This window comes from Stegastes partitus, unplaced genomic scaffold (assembly GCF_000690725.1).
Source record: "Stegastes partitus isolate 25-593 unplaced genomic scaffold, Stegastes_partitus-1.0.2 Scaffold590, whole genome shotgun sequence".
Classification (NCBI taxonomy): Eukaryota; Metazoa; Chordata; class Actinopteri; family Pomacentridae; genus Stegastes; species Stegastes partitus.
In genome coordinates, this window is record NW_007578321.1 from 291,527 (window position 1) to 310,800 (window position 19,274).

General features: G+C 41.9%; 1 protein-coding gene across 3 annotated transcripts in view; it reads left to right on the forward strand.

Annotated features, from left to right (window-relative positions):
• The window catches only part of ehmt1b (euchromatic histone-lysine N-methyltransferase 1b), a 35,224-nt gene extending 18,629 nt beyond the window's left edge, over nt 1-16,595 (forward strand). For 2 of the 3 annotated variants that reach the window (XM_008289051.1, XM_008289050.1), the window contains exons 9-26: nt 435-554; nt 2,714-2,991; nt 3,928-4,160; nt 4,242-4,457; nt 5,672-5,754; nt 5,905-6,011; nt 6,101-6,223; nt 6,419-6,520; nt 9,135-9,239; nt 9,327-9,481; nt 9,623-9,793; nt 11,449-11,593; nt 11,686-11,763; nt 11,853-11,968; nt 12,287-12,373; nt 13,668-13,746; nt 13,900-14,075; nt 15,147-16,595. In XM_008289051.1, the coding sequence (XP_008287273.1) occupies nt 435-554; nt 2,714-2,991; nt 3,928-4,160; nt 4,242-4,457; nt 5,672-5,754; nt 5,905-6,011; nt 6,101-6,223; nt 6,419-6,520; nt 9,135-9,239; nt 9,327-9,481; nt 9,623-9,793; nt 11,449-11,593; nt 11,686-11,763; nt 11,853-11,968; nt 12,287-12,373; nt 13,668-13,746; nt 13,900-14,075; nt 15,147-15,336 (2,564 nt within the window). In that variant the 3' untranslated portion in view covers nt 15,337-16,595. Of the gene's footprint in view, nt 1-434; nt 555-2,713; nt 2,992-3,927; nt 4,161-4,241; nt 4,458-5,671; nt 5,755-5,904; nt 6,012-6,100; nt 6,224-6,418; nt 6,521-9,134; nt 9,240-9,326; nt 9,482-9,622; nt 9,945-11,448; nt 11,594-11,685; nt 11,764-11,852; nt 11,969-12,286; nt 12,374-13,667; nt 13,747-13,899; nt 14,076-15,146 lie in introns of those variants that run through there. The other variant, XM_008289052.1, reaches the window with a different exon arrangement.
• The last annotated feature ends 2,679 nt before the right edge of the window (nt 16,596-19,274 follow it).

The window sequence follows — 19,274 nt, forward strand, 5'->3', positions numbered from 1 at the left end:
CATTAATTTAAGAGACACCAGAGGGAACAGATTTTTTTTTTTTTTTTGAAAGTTAAAGACCTCTATTTTTTAGTAAAAACTATATTTAAAGTCTTGCTGCAGCCTAAAGTCTTACATCAGCTTTTATAGACCAACAAAGTTAGCGTAAGTGGTCAATGTTCAGATTATTGTCGCTGCAGGTTGAATACGAGCTCTGACGACATGAGTGCACCTTAAAATTCTGTCTTCTCAAACTGACTCCGTGCAGACATGTGTGCGCTGGTTGCACCTGTTCAAAATGACACATTTCTGTTCCCTAACTGCTTGGGTGGAGACGTTTTTCTTGTTGCTCGTCACAGTGTCTCGCTCAGCATTGCCATCGTTGCTTTTTGTGTGTTTTCCACGTTCCTTCTCTGGAAAAGCATTTTCTCACCGTTCCTTGTTGCTCTGCTCAGAACCGGAGGCGACGGTTCAGCCTCAGGCTTTAGCGCCGGCCCAGCCACGTGAGGACAAGCAGTACACACAGATCCACCCTCCCGAGTCCGTCAGCCTCAACAAGCCTTCACAAAACAAAGGTGAGCTCAGCGGAAATCATTACACTTGTTCACAACAATTGTCCCATGTGGTTCAACCACACAGTTCAAAGAGTGGCATTGTTAAGCCATTACTAATTACTCTATGTGGGGCTGTCAAAACATTTCCTTAAAACAGTTCATAATTGTTTAATAATTAAACTTAAAACACAATAGATGTTCTCCCATATGCTGATGAAACCATTTCCAACCACCGAGGCTTCATGCTCGCCACAACTGGCTCGGTCAGATCAGAAATTTGAAGACACCCTAAAAACCAGGTTGCTCGAATTTGAAATTAAGCAGTAAAAAAATAATAATTTTAAACTGCTATTCAGGGAAGGGCCTGACAAACTTTAAAATATTAAATACAGCAAACAAACTATAATGTTTATAATCTCCTCACGGTATTTTGACATCGAAACAATCCTCACAGCTGATCAACATGGTGGTTCTTCGCTGTAGTTCATCCAGCTGCTCAACTGGAGCAAACGCTGCTGCAGCAACGTCATCAGTCCAGGAAACCTGCCAGTATTTGCTGCCACCTTTTAAAGTGGATTTCTAGTTTTGAGCAGAGTGTCACTGATACACTTCATTAATTTAGTCTGAATGCTGTTGGAAGCATGTAATCAGAGTCCTCCTGCTCCTGGATAATAGCAGCATTAGCAGCTAACATGCGAACTCAGCTCTAAGCTTGTGTTAGCATTTTTGCGACTTTATGCTGCAGAGTTCGTCAACTCGACGGACTCAGTTAGCAGTTAGACAGCAGTGGGGTGCGCTTGTTTTGTGCAAACCTTATAGGCGGTCAGCAAACACACATGTAACTCCATCCCATTAGAGTCAACCTGCAGCACACCTAAGCAAGTCTATGGTACATTTCCTGACATGCATTCCCCTTGTCTGCTGCCTTATTGGTTAATATGCTTTATTATTTATACCTATAAATGGCAATCGATCAGCTACCAATTAAGTATTTCCATTGCCAATTATGAGATTTGTGGGGAAAATAACAACAAAAAAAATGGCTTCAAAAGCCACTGAAATGTGATAAGAATAAACTAATATGGGACATAATGAATCCTGGATATGCTGTAAATGGGAAAAGGACAGAATATGCATTTGTTCATGAGGGGTTAACTCAGAAGGAAGCACGCCTTCTATAATAGAACAGAAGTGGCCAAGTGTTCGTGGACACACATGATAGTCCGTATGGGCGTTCAGCAAACACACATGTAACTCCGTCCCATTTGGTTCAACCTGCAGCACACCACAGCAAATCTACAGAACATTTCCTGACATGCATTCCCCTTGTCTGCTGCCTTATTGATTTATTATTTATACTTATTAATGGCAGTCAATCAGCTACCAATTAAGTATTTCCATCGCTAATTATGAGATTTGTGAAAAAATATCCTGTAGGGAATTAGCCTCATGTTTTTGTTGATTGAAGCCAATTTATTTTGCCATTCAACTGGAGTCATGTGCGGGGTTCAGCTGTATTCTCTGGCTCTTTTTTGTTATTACCACTGTTATTACCACTGGGGGCGCCAGCGTCAGAAACTTTACAGAGTATAGCTTTAAGGAGCTACGAGCAAGATGCTAAAAGGACCAAAGCTACTTAGTGAAGGGTTGCTGAATGTCATACTTCCGCCTCTCTTCCATCTACATTTTGTCTTAATTACAATGTCAGAAAACACACTTTAGGGTCCACAGGCCATCTGCAGCTGTCTGCTACAGATGAGTACTTTTTCTAACAACCTTGGTGTTTGTTTTTTCCTTCTGATATCGCAGCTCTTCCCTCTCAGAGCAGCAGACAGGTTATTTGTCATGTCAGTCAGTAGGGCTGATGTAATTGTTTGATTAAACTCTTAATTAAATTCACTCTTTGAATAAACAGTTCCTGATTCAGAAGCTTTTCAGTCATTGCAACTCAACAGACCTGAGAAGGTTAAATCAGATCAAGGTAAGTTTATTTGTGTAGAACGCTGAAAACAACCTGACTTCACCAACTTGATGTGCGTTGGTAAAAGGACACAAAACAGGACAAGTTATAAGATCAAAATTCGAGATAAAATAAACATAAAATACAAGACCATCAAGAACAAGCAAAAGCCATTTAAAAACCTGCGTCTTGAGATTAATGTAAGGCTTTTTCTCTTCAGACACTACGGTGTCGGCGGTCGAGGAGGCTCAGGAGCTTCCCCTCTGCAGCTGCCGCATGGAGACGCCGAAGAGCCGAGAGATTCTCATCCTGGCGGACAGGAAGTGCATGGCCACGGAGAGCGTGGACGGACAGCTGACCCGCTGCCAGGGCGCCGTGCTGAAGCATGAAATGATGCGTCCTTCCAACTCCGTTCAGCTGCTGGTCCTGTGCGAGGATCACCGCAACGGCATGGTGAAGCACCAGTGCTGTCCGGGCTGCGGCTTCTTCTGCAGAGCTGTGAGTACGCCATTGATTGGTTTCAGGACTCCAGCTGCAGCTTAGCCTCGTCTCTCTGGAGTGTCTGTGGATTAACCGGCAGCTACTGTCATGTAAAACACTATTTACATGCGCTGTTCGCAGTCAGTACACGACTGTAGGGAATGAGGAGTTTGCACTAATTCAAATGATGATGGTGTATGTTTCGAGCGTCAGCAAAATGCCTGCTGCTCATGTGCCCTTGAGCAAGACATGAAACGTTTGAGCACAAATTGGTATCTGTTTCTAAGTGTGAATATGTGTGAGGCAACCAAAACTAAGGATTAAGGGAATATCACTTAACTAAAGGGGCAAATGTTTCTATACTTCCCTCCTTTAACTTGAAAAAAATCAGGTCTAGTCAAAGCTAATTTTAAGGTTATAAGAACAGTAACTTTATTTATGTAGGACCTTTTTAACATCAGAGTTTGCAAAGCGTTTTACAGACAGGGTAAAAATAAAAAATGATAATACCCAGGAAGACCATTAAACAGCAGAAGGCTGGTCAGTCCACACAGAAGGATCAAAACCAGAGAAGCCAGAGTGGAAAAAATAAAGCGAACAGTAAAGTTAATAGTAAAAGATTTTGTAAATACATTAGAACGATGACACCAGATAGATTAACAAAAGGCCACATCAAAGTAACAGAACAAGTGAAATAAAAGTAAAATCATAAACACAAGCCTAAAAATATCAATTATAGTATTAATAGTAAGTAAAGTAAACAAGTAAGTAAAATAAGTACGTAAATTGTGAAAGGGTTAAAGAGAATAAAATGAACAGCAAAATAATGTTTTAAAAAATCCATTGGATGATAAAAATAGGTGATAAAAATAGAAATAAAAATGTAAACGGTTCAGATGTCGATGACCTTTGTGCTCTGTGAATGTTTGCTTACCGAGTGTCTCTCCTGGTCAGGGGACCTTCATGGAGTGCCAACCAGACATCAGTATCTCCCACCGTTTCCATCGTGCTTGTGCCTCAATGCTCAAAGGTCAGAGCTTCTGTCCTCACTGTGGAGAGGAGGCCAGCAAGGCCAAGGAGGTCACCATCGCCAAGGCCGACACCACCTCCACCGTTCCCCAGGCGCTCGCACATGGGCCGGCCACGCCCGGGGCCCCAGAGGGCCGAGCAGACACCACCACCGGCAGGTAAAGGACTGATTTGATGCTTGCTAGTTTAAAGACTAAACTGGACTGCAACCAGAAGAACTTATCTCCTTTGTTTTCCAGCTCTTCTTACATGGCTGTGGGGGCCGAAGCCAGCGGCAAAGCCGACAGTTCGCTGTCCGTTCGTTCTGCACAAGGACTCGACGCCTCTGCCGTTCCTGGATCGTCCAGAACTTCCTCTCTGCAGGCCGTGATGGGAGCACCGGCGCCGCCTACGCTCACGTCAGGAGCACCGAGGGAAACTCTGGAGAGCATCCTGGTGGCTCTCGACACGGAGAAGTACGTTTCACCGTCATTTATCTTTACAATCAAAAGTCCCCACCTGGTCATTCCACCTCAGACCTGAGCCTCTCATGTTTGCTTCTGTGCATACATATGTTATTAATTAAAACGTGTTAAATTTCTGGTCACAAGTGTTGTCACGTTATGATTAAAACATTTTCAGAGAAGGTGGGGTCATGTTGATTTTTGAGTAGTTTTCTTGGCGCCAATCTGTGGATCAATGTTTGAAGTTCCTTAACATAAGAAATAATGAAGCTGGAGGCCTGAAATTTTGCAGGTTCATTGATATCTACATCTAGTCTTCAGTGGTACGACCCTGCTTTAATAGAGTAGTATATGATGGTCAAAAAACATACATTTGTTTCTATTCCAATATTCCACCCACCATAAAAGCTTTCTTGTTCACCCTAAGAGGCTGATTTATTTTCATGTCATTGGCACCAACAGTTTTTTTTGTACATATCAGTGAGCCTATAAAATGTCAGGACTGTAGCTACATTATTTTTTATGATGTGGTGCTGAAAAATAAAGGTTTTATGGTTGGTGGAATATCCGAGTAGACAGATACCAAGTTTGCACCATCATATAACTGGCTTGTATAATTCTACCAAAGCAAGTTGGACCATTGAAGATCAGATGTACATATTAATGAGGCTGAAAAATTTCAGGACTCCAGCTACTTTATTTTTTAAATTATGCCTTTTCAAGTATTGTTTCATAGAATGGCGCAAAGAAAATGATGCAAAAATCAACTTGACCCCACCTTCTGTCAGAATTTCTAACTCAGAAACTGACCCCAGATTTTCCTCATGATTAACTCAATCAGTATTCATCACTTTAAAAAAGGAATCAGTCAAATTGAAGATGGTCAGACGTGAGGCATTCGGTGAATTGAGACCTTTAAAGGTCTCCAGGCTGAAAACGGTTCTATTTCGTTGTGCATATGACAGCTGAACGTATTTTATCTGTACTCTTCTAATAAATGATTATATTTATGTTTTAATGGATGGATTTTATCTGCCTCTTTGCCTTTAATGTAATTAATTAATAACTGTGTGTATGTTATGTGGACTGATTTTATCTGTCTTATTCTTTTGTGTGAAGCACTTTGAATTACCTCGGGTACGAATTGTGCTGTACAAATAAACCTGCCTTGCCTTGCCTTGCCTTGCCTAAAACTAAATATTTGTTCCTGTGCTTACTCTGAACAGGCCCAAGAAGCTGCGTTTCCACCCCAAACAGCTTTACCTCTCTGCCAAACAGGGCGAGCTGAAGAAAGTCTTGCTCATGTTGGGTATGTAAACCCCATCCCGGCTGTTTATGAACATGTCAGGTTTCTGTACCTCTTTTCATCCAGTACTTCCCTATAGATACAGCATTTTACTTTCTTTTTATATTCAGATGTTATCTGTAATGACATAATTTCCTTCCCTTCACCTTCCAGTGGACGGTATCGACCCAAACTTCAAGATGGAGTCTCAGAACAAACGCACCCCGCTGCATGCAGCCGCTGAAGGAGGACACAAAGACATCTGCCACATGCTCGTACAAGTAAGATTAGATTTCACATCTGCTCTCTAAAACCCCTGGTATTTCTTCAGTAGTAGCAGGTTACAGTATTCCACTGTCTGCTGTTTCAGGCCGGTGCAAACTTGGACATGTGTGATGAAGACCAGCGGACTCCACTGATGGAGGCCTGCGAGAACAACCACATGGAGGTGGTTCTGTACCTGCTGAGAGCCGGAGCCAGCGCCTCGCACAAGGTACGCCTTCAACAAGTTCCTCCCTCAGCCAGCCAGTTCACTTTTTTTAGCTGAACAGTAAAAAAGACTTGATTTGAAAGATGTCATACTGGACTCTTCAGAAGTGACAAAGGATCTCATCATGTGCTTTTGTATATTTTTTTGAAAATCATAAAACTTGAAACAGTCAATAGTAAGTTTGTCTGCTTCTTTCAGGATGTTGAAGGGTTCACGTGTCTCCACCTAGCTGCAAAGTCCGGACATTACAAGATTGTCGAGCACCTTCTGTGCACGGGACTGATCAACATAAACTGTCAGGTCAGTGCCATTTACAGTGTTCTTTCTTAAAAAGGAGGAGGGACTGCAATATTTAAATAAATAGTTTAATATTCTGGGGGGAAGAAAAAGCTCATTTCTTCTTTTGCAAAGAGAAAATAAAAAGCACTTTGTTGTCTAGTGTGTCAACTAAAGAGCTACAAGTTGTGGTTCTATTTTAGTTTTTCGTCGTCACCATGAGGTTGAGAAAAGCCTTTATTAATCCTGCAGTGGGAGAGTTTAAAGGAGATCAAACATGGAGGGAGCATCAGCAGATAATAAAAATAAACTAACAAATATACATAGATTCTTTCCATGGGTGGAGATTCAGATATATTCACACAAACTGTCTCTGTGATGGTTTTTTGGACAAGTATTGGTGCTAAAATGTAGAAAAAAAAAACAACTCAGTGTCTTGTACTTTTGTACAAAAAAAAAACAACTCAGTGTCTTGTACTTTTGTACATTCCTTTCTGTTAATGTGATACCACGCTGCTTAGACTTGAAAGCGACACAGAAAACCGTACTAGGCCTGATCTAGGAGGATTAGAAGTGACTGAGATGCCACCAGATTAACAGAAAGCAGGAAACAAAAAGAGAGAAAGTCCTCCTCTCCCTCCAGATATAAGAGTGGAATCCGTCTGCTCGTCTGAATATCAACAAGGAAACGGCATATTTACCACATTGGCAAACTATTTCTTCAAGGTCCTGCATTGGTTCAAACTATCATAATGTGTTTTCAAGATATAGAAGCAAACTTAAATGTTCTGGACAAAAAAAACATAAAAATCCTTTCAAAAATGACATTTATGAAACAGAAATGTCCATCAGGATGCAGGTTCACATTCAGGTTACAGTCCAGTCAGTTCATGTATTTAGTTTACTACTGACCAAACAAAACACTTAAATATAATTAAGTTTGTTTTTAGAGCAGCTTCTGTTGCAGCAATGACTGTTCCTATCAATCGTTAATGATAATTGATTCACTATATGTTGTACATGGCTTGTATGCCTTTCTTAAATAAATCTATGACCCCATTTTAGATTCATGTTTTTCCTTTATTACATTTATTTCTTGTTTGTTTTTTTACTGCAAAGCACTTAATTTCAAAAGAGCTCTATAAGTTGTTTGAGTTTCTTTCAAATGTACCAGTAACTTAGCTTCAGCCAGCTGTGGGAGCTTTGCAGAGGCAGGAGGAAGGACTGCAGTATGTCTGATGTGAGCTGTTTGACCTCGCTGGAAGTAGGAAGCCTTCAGTACATCTGTGATGCAGCTACTCGGTGTCTCCTTGGATGATCCTTTGCACCAAAAGCAAAAGTGCTTGAAGGACACTTGCTGAAAATCTATTTTTTATGGAATTTTGTATGTCTTGAAAACTTGGAGGTGTAAAATAAAAGCTGTGAGAGTATGAAGACACTTACTGGTGTTTATTCCTCAACTACACGGCCTCCAAGCTTTAAATTTTAGTTTACTTGGTAAGTAGGACCAATAGTCGTGCAGCTAAAACTTTGCATAACGCTGCACCTTCACTGCTCAGTGTTTGTGAGGTGAACCATTCAGAATGAGCAGCTTCCTCACAGTCCACCAGGTTTGTTTACTTTCCAGAGTTGCTTCTACAACCTCTAAAATATCTCAGCTACAAGCAATGCTGCTGTTGGCCGCAAGAGTGAGCACAAGAGTCTTCATGCACTCCCAGCATCTGAAGAACTGAACACCCAGTGGGTTACTTTTATGTTTGATTGCAGTGTCCCCACAAAAATTGAGAAATCCTCAGTGTTGGCAGATTGTATGGCTAAACTAGCTGACGTTACAGTTAGCTTTGATCATATGCCCCCAGGACAGTTAAGAAACAATCAGAAATAGTGGAAACTTTTAGAGCAATTTGGATTCCATGGGTTACTGTGTTTTCATGTTGCCTGTTGTGCTTTAGTACAACCCAAACTCAGCCGGTGTTTACGTCTGTTTGTTTCTCTCCGGCTCTCTGTGCTCACATAAAATGCATTTTAATACAACTGAATCCCAATGAAGCTGTTCATTTACGTGTTTTTCTGTTTGTTCTGGTTGTTAGACAATTGAAAAAGCAGCGGTTACTTCAGAGCCATATCCAATGTGTGGCTCTGCACATTGGAAAAAAAATAAAATAATAAAATTATTTGCAAAATTTCCATGTAAAACTATCGGGAGAAAGTCAGAAAATGGTTGAAAGTCCTGGCACACACTTATTCACATGTGTCGACTGGTTAAGGTTCAATCATCGATACAGAGAGAGTCTTCTTCCTGAAGGGGGCGTGGACAGCAGCAGGTCAACTGTATTTAAAGCCAGAGATACTGAAACAGTCTGTTTAGAGCAGGACTAAAACCAGGAGTTATACATTCATTGTGAAATTAACTATTTTTTGTAGGATTTTGAGCTGAAAATTTGAAAGTTGGAATTTGAGAACATGCGAGACTTTGATTAATTTGCTGTAAAGGGGAACAATATGAGACCTTTAAAGATGGTTGTTACTGAGGACTCAAAAGTAGAAGCGGTCTTTGTTTTTTAAGGTTTTGTCTGGAGTCACCAGTATGCTGTTCTGTTTGACTTGGCCTGAACTTCAAAACATTCTTTTTCCACAGGACGATGGAGGTTGGACGGCCATGATTTGGGCTACGGAGTACAAACACGCCGACCAGGTGAAGCTGCTTCTGTCCAAAGGAGCTGACATCAGCATCAGGGACAAGGTCGGTTCAGAAGTCTGCTCACTCTTCATGCTTTTCAGAAGAATAAAACAGTATGTCATTGTTGGTTGATGTTGTCGACCTTTTCAGGAGGAGAACATCTGCCTGCACTGGGCAGCGTTCTCCGGCAGCGTGGAGATCGCCGAGCTGCTGCTGAACGCCCACTGTAGTCTGCAGGCCGTCAACATCCACGGAGATTCTCCGCTACACATCGCTGCTCGGGAGAATCGCCTCGACTGTGTCACGTGAGTTACCAGCTGCATGGGGGAAAAAATAACACAACACTAAATAAGTCGATTCTTTTTAAACCTCAGTTAAAAAACACGGATTCATAAAGAAGTGGGTTATTGTTGACGATCAGTTAAATGCGGTCTTTGTCTCCGCAGGCTTTTCCTGTCTCGAGGAGCAGATGTGTTTCTGAAGAACCGAGAGGGAGAAACTCCTCCGGACTGCTGCAGCCACAATTCCAAGGCCTGGGCCGCCCTGCAGGCCAACAGGAAGGAGAGGGATGCCAAGAACAGCAGGCACAGCCAAGCAGGAGAAAAGCTCCTTCACAGGTTGAAATTACACCGAGCAAAGCGGGCATTCACATCTGAAATAGCAGCGCTAAAAAAGCACTGCAGCAGATACAGGTGGACGGCTAAAGACTGCTCAGGATGCTCAGGCTGATGAGTTAAAACTTTATTAATCCTGAAGGAAATTCTAACGTCAGATATTGCTCAGAAAAAAACAAAATGACATAAGATAAGAAATGCAGCGCCTAAAAAGTAGAAAAGTACGATGCAATACTGAAACAACAGAAGTGAGCTCCAATAAGGCTACAATGGAAACTTAAAAAGTAATGCTGGCAGTTGCACTGAGGTAATAAGTAATATTACACATAAGGAATTATTGCACCTGAACAATGAGATGAAAATGAAATATTGTACATTACATTGATGATGTCGCACATGAAACTGACGAAGTTGCACCTGAGATATAAAAAGACTGACATAGACATGCAGTTGAAACCAGAAGTTTATATATAAAAAGACACGTGACCTTTTTTTTTCTCACTGTCTGACATTAAATCAGACTAAACGTTTCCTGTTTCAGATCAGTTAGGATTACCGAAATTATTTCTATTTGCTAAATGCCAGAATAATGAGAGAAAGAATTTTTTATGACTTTCTTTAAAGTCAGAAGTTTACATACATTAAGATGCCTTCAAACTATTTGGGAAAGCCCAGATGATGATGTCATGGCTTTAGAAGCTTTTGATAGGTTAATTGACAACATCTGAGTTAATTGGAGACACAACTGTGGATGTATTTTAAGGCACACCTCAAGCACACTGCTTCTTTTTGTGACAACATGGAAATCAGCCGAGATATCAGGAAGAGAACTGCGGACCTCCACAAGTCAACAATTTCCAGATGCCTGAAGGTTCCACATTCATCTGTTCAAACAATTATGCTCAAGTATAAACACCATGGAAAATGTCCATCCATCAAACCGCTCAGGAAGAAGACGGGTTCTGTGTCCCAGAGATTAAGTGTTTTGGTGTGAAATGTGCATATCACCCCCAAAACAAAAGCAGAAGACCTTGTGAAGATGCTGCTGAAGCTGGTCAGAGAGTCACTATCCACAGTGGAACCAGTCCTGTACCGACATGGGCTGAAAGGATACTCAGAGAGGAAGAAGCTGAGCTGAAAAGGCGTGTGGAGCAAGGAGACCAACTAACCTGACTCAGTTCCACCAGTTCTGTCAGGAGGAATGGGCCAGAACTCACTCATCAAACTATTGTGAGAAACTTGTGGAAGGAAACCCAAAACGTTTGACCCAAGTCATACAGTTTAAAGGCAACGCTACCAAATACTGAGGAGATGTATGTAAACTTCTGACTTTGAAGAAAGTAATAAAAAAAAATCTCTAAAAAATCATCTCTGTCATTATTCTGGCATTTAGGAAATAGAGGTAATGTTAGTAATCCTATCTGACCTGAAACAGGAAAAGTTTAGTCTGATTTAATGTCAGACAGTGAGAAAAAAAAAAAGATTTTGTGTCTTTTTGTACAGTGGATGTAAACTTCTGGTTTCAACTGTATATACATGACATGTAGAGACCAACTAATACACGTTTAGCCATTTTTGTCTTTGCTGGAACCTCTGCATCAGATTTTCTTACCTTCCAAACCCCCGACAGCCTCTGACCAGTGTGTGTCTATCCACAGTGACATAGCTTTAGGGCAGGAGCAGGTTCCCCTCCCCTGTGTGAACGCCGTCGACAGCGAACCTTACCCCGACGACTACAAATACATCCCAGAAAACTGTGTCACCTCCCCGATGAACATCGACAGGAACATCACACACTTGCAAGTGAGTTAAAAGCCACGTCATCTGGCATTGTAGACAGAGTGAAGGATTCCTGCATTGCCAAGTGACCGCTGTTGTTTCTCTTCCTCCGACAGTATTGTGTTTGTAAAGAGGACTGTTCTGCAAGTATCTGCATGTGTGGACAGCTGAGTCTGCGCTGCTGGTACGACAAGGTGAGGACACGTGTCGGCAAAGTAAACTATTAATGTGGATGCAGTTCCATTTAGTGCGATCTCACACTCTAAGCGTATCTTGTGTTTAGGGCGGACGTCTTCTACCTGAATTCTGCCGTGAGGAGCCTCCTCTCATCTTCGAGTGCAACCATGCATGCTCCTGTTGGAGGACCTGCAAGAACCGAGTGGTGCAAAACGGACTCAGGTACTCATCACACGAACAAGTAAAAACAATTCATACTGAAGCATCTGTACTTATCTGTAGAGGTTCTTTCTGTCGAGTCGAGTGTCTCCGAATTGAGAAATGTGAACAGACAAGACGGATGACACAAACAGCCTGAGAAAGTGTTTTCCTCTCGTGGCAGTAGTGGTGAAGCAGCAGCATAGAAAAACACAACCTGGAGGCCTCACGGGGCCGCAGAGCAGTTTAGATTTGATGTGCTGCACTACATCCTGTGTGAAGGTAAACACCGACTCTAGTGAGGGAAAATAGTGACGCTTACATTTGCTGTGGATCCTCCAGGACCAGACTTCAGCTCTTCAGGACCAGCAAGAAAGGCTGGGGTGTCCGGGCGCTGCAGGACATACCACAGGGGACCTTTATATGCGAGTAAGTCCAACAGTCACACTGTTCAGAGTTTCATCTTTTCAGTGGTGAATCAGTGCAGTTTTATAGTCCACAATCAGCCACAATATTAAAACCACCGAGAGTTGAAGTGAATAGACAGGTTTATCTTGTCAAGAGGTGGGATGTGTTGGGAGGCAGACACTGGAGAAATGGACTAAATGCGATATGAATAACTTGTGATAGCTAGACGACTCCTTATACTGATGCCTGTCCACCATCGAAAGCACCGACCGCATCCGTCAGACCTGGACCATGCAGCAGTGGAAAAACTGCTCTGGTGTGACAACCTTTCTTTGGCATCGTCTGGACGATCAGGAGCGTTGGTGTGGTTTACCTGAGGAGGAGATGGCAGCAGGTGGAGGCATTTTCCTGGAAACCTGCATTTATGTGGATGTCACTTAGGCTCATACCACCTACCTGAACACTGCTGAAGATCGTAAACATCCCTTTGTGGATAGTTCACCCTGCTGCTCTGCAGATGCTCAGGACTGACCACGAGTTCAAGTTGTTTGCTTCCAAATCCCCCAGATCTCAATCCGAGGAGACTCACATTTTCTGGTACCTCAGCACACTGTCAGAAGTCTTGCCTTTGATGGGTCCAAACTGTACTTAAAGCTGGTTTTAATGTTGTGGCTGATTAGTATGTTATCATCATATAGTAATTTTACAGTTTCTCCACAGGAATTAGCCACAAAAGAGCAGAATGCAACGCAGCCACAGCTTGCATCCTTACAGAATACTTGCAGACATGCTGTGGAGTATGTGTAGTTTGACACCAGCCTCTTCCAGCTTCTGTTGTAGCAGCTCAGTGAATGCATCATTTTAATTATACTTTATGCTCTGTCGTGTTCAGAAGTGCTGCCAGTTAATTTAGGGTTCTGTGCTGGCGAACGCACCTCGGTTTCCTTTTGGCAGCTGTCTTGAGCGTCAAGTTTCTGATCTTGACACTGTCTCCTAAATGAAACAGGTTTTTTATTCTTAACTTGCATGTGTCTGCAAAGAAAGTGAAGCATTTCAGATGGATGGTGCAGGTTTTAGTCTGTGTTTTCTCTTCATGATTGTTCAGTGTTGAATAATGTATGCCTGGTGTCATTTATTTCATTATAAATAACTTTAGGCTTGAGAACGCATCACAGCTTTGAAGCTCGGTATCTCAGACGTGCAGTCTCCCCCAAATGAAACCTTATAATTCCGCGTTCGTGACACCCGACGGCGTCGGTATTAAAATGTTCCGGCGATGTTTACAGCTGCTGACAGGTCATCTGCCTCTGAACAGGTACGTAGGTGAGATCATCTCTGAAGCAGAGGCAGAGATGAGGCAGAACGACGCCTACCTGTTCAGTCTGGATGATAAGGTGAAGTATAAAAACAGCAACTTCTGGAAAAGTTGGAAAACTAGTCCTAAAACAGATGCGGGTGTGAATGGGGAAAAATAATTACCTGTGACATGGTCTTCTCAGCTGTGCACTTGAAGCTTATTTTTTAATATATTTATTTTCTCGTCCCAGCCACAAGATCTGTACTGCATCGATGCCCGTTTCTATGGCAACATCAGCCGCTTCCTCAACCACATGTGCGAGCCCAACCTGTTCGCCTGTCGAGTGTTCACGACGCACCAGGACCTTCGTTTCCCACACATTGCCTTCTTTGCCAGTGAAAACATCAAGGCCGGAGAAGAGCTCGGGTGAGTGTAACATTTATTTTGTGCCAGTCGGGCGTCACGAGACCCGTGTGTGAAGCCAGAGACAGATTTCTAGGTCTCATATCAGTATTAATGTTTGAGAGTTAAAGAAATACACTTGACAACATATTAAATTATATTTACTTTTTCACACAACCTGCTCTTGGTTGGTATGTATACCACGACAAATAGGTCCAGTTGTTGCTTTGTTGACATATTTGGATGAACATTTGATTCTGTTTGGAACAGCGCCCTCAGCGAGACAAAGGATCAGTCACTAATTAAACAAATGTATTATTAGATGTGATATTCTTCTGTGGGTAAATCAGTACTTCAGAAACTAACATCACACCCTTTACCAGAAACAACATCTTGTAGGCGTATGGCATAATTCTGTGCTTGAATTTCCACACTTCAATGTGGAATTCCTTCAATTGCAAGACGACACAATTAAAGACCAAATTTTTTTTCTATGTCCAATTCAGAAATATTAACATTAAATAATCCAAAACGGAGAAACAGGTAAAAATATTGGTTTTCAATGAACTGCGACGGAAAACACAAGCTCTGTGTACTCTATTTGTATATTTAATGATGTAATTTCACTGTAGATTCAGAGTTAAAGGCCCCTCCTGTACCAGGGTGGGACATTAGAACCTGACAAATTCTGGTAAAATATGTTAGTGGCTGATAGATGTTTAACACAAAATATGGATTTCCTATGGAGTGGCTGGTTAATTTGATTAATGATCTTTCAGTGCGTCGTAGATGTCAACATTTAAAAAGTTAATTTGCCACCCTGCCCTTTATGCCTAATAAGACAATTGATGTACCGTAATTTTCGGACTGTTGAGTGCACCTGAATATAAGCCGCACCCACGAACTTTTAACTAAATCGCCGAATTTGGAGTCTTTGCAGCAGCCTAATGATCTCCAGTGTGATGCGTATTGACAAAAATCCTCTTTGTCACCTTTGCAAGAAAACTGTTTTTCTTCCATCTCTGCAAGTCAGATAAAGATAGATTTTGATTACATTTCCATAAACAAATCTGCCTTTCCTCCCTTCTCTCTCAGATTTAACTATGGCGACCACTTCTGGGAAGTCAAAAGCAAGACGTTCAGCTGCGAATGTGGCTCCTCTAAGTGCAAGTACTCGTCGGTGGCCATGGCGTCCCTGCAGGCCGACAGCACGCCGGAGGACCAGCAGCAGCCCAGCGCATCGCCCGACACCAGCTCTTCCAACAGTCCCTCCAGCCCTTCCTAAAACGCTCCCCCGCACCGAGTTGGGACACACTGGGACGCCTGCCCCCATCCTCCTCCTCCTCCTTTAAACTTTTATCGATGAACTTGTACTGTATCTCCACTTCTGATTAAATCTATGGACCACCGACCGTCGTGAGAACCTGTAAAAACTTTGTTACACCGAAACCAGATGCACAATCGAACTCTGGAAGAACTCACTGCTCCTTTTATTCCCACCGTACGTCACACGAACAGCAGAGGGCAGCGACGCACAGCAAACACCACAGAGACACTAACGGACAGTCTTTACATTTCATACGCAACTTCGCTGGGAAGGAGGACTGTGCATTTTGTCTTCTTCTTCTTCTTTTTTTAAAAATATAATTGGTTGACATTGTTAAGTGGCTTTTTGTAAGAGTCATGATCAAGGAATCTGGGGTCGTGGATTAAGGGTTTTGTTGTCTTTTGCAAAGACAACCTCAACTTTTTTGACCTGTGAGGTCATTGACCATGAACCATTCCAGCAAAATTAGCTGATAAATATTGAATTATGTTGCCACTTTTTTTGGTGTCATTTCATCTTTCTTGTAGTGTTTGACAGGAAGTGTCCCACATCAGCCGCCAGCGCTGACGATGGTTTGATGAACTAACTGAGACGATGTAAAGGACAAAGAAGTGGTGCAAAAAGTGGACGTTTGTTTTTTTAAAAGTGCGTATAGATTGTCTCGTAGAGCGACGCTGAACCATTCCTCAAAGATGAGGCGTTTCTAGTCTGAATAAATTGGCCGACCTTTTCGTTGCGCATGTTTAAAGGGGATTGAAATGTGTCAGATACTTTGCCACAGTCGTGGAGGAATCGATTAAACTGAAAACGAGTAAGAAAAAAAAAAAAAAAAAAACAACCAAGCTAATGGTGCTGACAAAGGTTTTTACTTTTGTTTTCATTTTTATTACCCAAGTGAACATAGTTTGTAAAATAAGAGAATGTTTTTAAGTTTTTTATGTTTAATTTTGTCTCCAGTTTTTCTAATCGTAGGTATCGTAGGTAGATTTTAATTTGTTTCATGATTTTTGCCGACAGAAGCCAACCCGTCATTTTAAATGTTGTTAGTAAAGCAGTGACTGTTGTGCAAAGTCTTGAAAGGTATAAATGAAAAAAAAAAAAAAAGGTTATAAAAATGCACTTCCATTACGTTCTGTTACATATTTCTGGACCGTGAACCATCCATCTGATTGGTTGTATCTTTTTCAATAAATTTAATACTAATGCATTTATCCTGACACTCGTTGCCGTCTGCATGAAGGCCGACGCCACGTTAAGTGAAAGCGTTGCTGAAAGATTTAAATACCACGTTGCCTCTTCGGCTTTTTCATTTCGCAGGAATCCTTCATACATCCAGGGAGATATTGCTTCTTAGCTCCTTATCTTGTCAACCACAGACGCATTACTGAAAGATCCTCAAATTGAAGCCTGCCGTCGTTCTGACCCCGAACGAACCGAGCGGCGGCCCAGTTCTGACAGACGAGCTCAGGTCCCGGCGCTGAAATATTCAAAGAGCTGCGGCATCAGAGCGGCTGACACTTCCCACACTCCGCTTCCTTCAATTAATTCAGATTTTTAAAAGCCTCTCGTTTGTGCTGTGATGTTTGGAGAGCTTTTCAAACGGCGAGTAGCTTCAGAGCACTTCACAACGGAGAAATTTAGGAATTAAGACGATGCTTTGGTTAAAATACTCGTTGGTGAAGGTGCTGTGCTCCCACTTACTTTCAAGACAATGGAAATGAGAGCAGAACGACTGAGCCGCATCGTTTTTAGTGGCGCTTGTTAAGGTTTAATAACTCTGACTTGCTCCCATTGGTGTGCTGCTGCTGCTTTACTTATATTTCCCAGAATACCGCTGAGTCCGCCTCAGATCTCCAGGGTTCCTACACAGCATAAAACTTCAGACTGTTGCCTCTATTCTGCTTTTTAAAATCTAAAATGTAGGATTTTGACAAACAAATCAAACGAGCACAGCCAGAACGTTTAATGTGAGAGCACGAGCTACAGCGAGAAACATAGATCTGCACATTCTAGAGGAATCAACAGTATAGAGGTTCATCTAAGCCATCTGAAGGCAACAAACCTCTATTTTTATGAGAAAATATGGAACTTTAACACACAAAGATGAGCTTTTACGGGTTAAATCAGCAGCCGAAGAGGGATTTTAACACGTAATGTTGAAACCGAAATGAGAAAATCTGGAGACAATCGTGGAGATGAGATATTTTCAACAAGACTTAATATCTATAGAGGAACCAGGAACTGTACGGCTCCTTTTTTTTTTGTCACAGCTGCGATTTTTAGCAAGCCATTAACAACCAAAGTGTTAATATGCTGCAAGGAATGTTAACACATGTTTAGCATGGTGAGATTTAGCACTAAATACACAGTACAGCTGAAGCTGATGGAAATGTCTTGGATTTTTTTTCCCAGAATTTGCTCATAAACCAGAGAAGACTATTAAAATTCTGGCTTGATGAAAGTCCTATATATTTAAATTTGTTCTCCAGTCGTTGATTAAATCCCTAAAAACTCATCTCTGTGCATCAAAGTTACATATTTAGATGCTTTGTCTAGGAAATAATCCCTTCTTGCCTTGAAATGTCTCAGACGTCTCTGTTATTTGCTGCAGCTCAAGCACACCAGCTCACAAACAACTCTGTTTATACACCGTAAAACTACTCCACACCAGCATGTTGTGATATTGAACTGATTCAGCCTTGTATATTGGAACCGGAAACAAATTCAGAAGACGAAAGCTCCGCCCTGCAAGTAAACAGGATTGGATCTGTTTATGCATAAAATCCTGAAAGTTTGTTAATGCTCAGCGACTGCTTATTTTGCTCATGACATGTCTTCCAGGATATTAAAACAATACGTAAAACTACACAAAAAACGATTTTCACCAGAGAAGAGCAAAGCCAAGAGTGTGGCTGAAAATGCTGTTTCATTAAAGTAACATAAGATGTTTTTTAAGTGCCAGAAATGCTAAAACTGCAATACTTCCCCTCATGAACATTTAATAAAAGCTTAAAAACCCTAATCTGCTCAGTAACAACTACAGCTGTTAGATAAGAGAATTGAAAACAATCTCATTTCCCTCTGAAGCTGAGGAGAACAAAGTGAATGTTGTGACTCTACTCAGGTTCTTCTCACTCTGCAGCTAAACTCCAGCGAGCAGAAGAATTAGCCTGATCAGCTGTAGTCAGGATTTGGATCTAAAATGTCCCCCGGAGCAGAAAAAAAGCCGCAGCAGCAGGAAGCGAGTGGCCATGCATCTGCAGGCCTTTTAGGTCTCATAAACTGGCCGATGATTGCTCCCTTCCTGATTACCAGGGTGGACAGCGAAAACAAAGTCGATAATTGAATCAGAGAAATTTCTCCCTGAGCATCGAAGACGGCCGGTCTGATAACGGCCTTCTTAACTGGCAGGACAGGAAGCAGCCTTTCCGCATTCCAAGGTGGGAAAAAAGTTTTTTCTGTTTTTTTTGCGTGTGTTTGGTGCCCCTGTCTGGTGCCATGCAGAGGTGTCTCCAGTCGGTCTGCAGACCTACATGAAGAGGGTCAAACCGTTGCTTTTCTCCACCGTTGAGCTGGAGAGCAGCCATGAAGAGATCAGTTCCTTACAACTCCAGATGGGCGGAGAGGCGATCTACAGTGGTTTATGGTACGTTCACTTTGATTTCTGTGGAACACGTCTGTATATTTACTTTAAATGTATGTTTTTATAGCTTCAATAGCTTCAGGGCTCACGAGCAAAGGCCTCTTGGTTTACTGGAGGGTCAGGACCTCCCTCAGGAGTATCAGTGCTCACAGATGACGAACAATATGGAAAAGGAAGCAACACTGTTTATCCATTTGGAGACTAGCAGCGACATTAGCCGTCACTATCAAGATTATGGACAAAGCAGGTCACA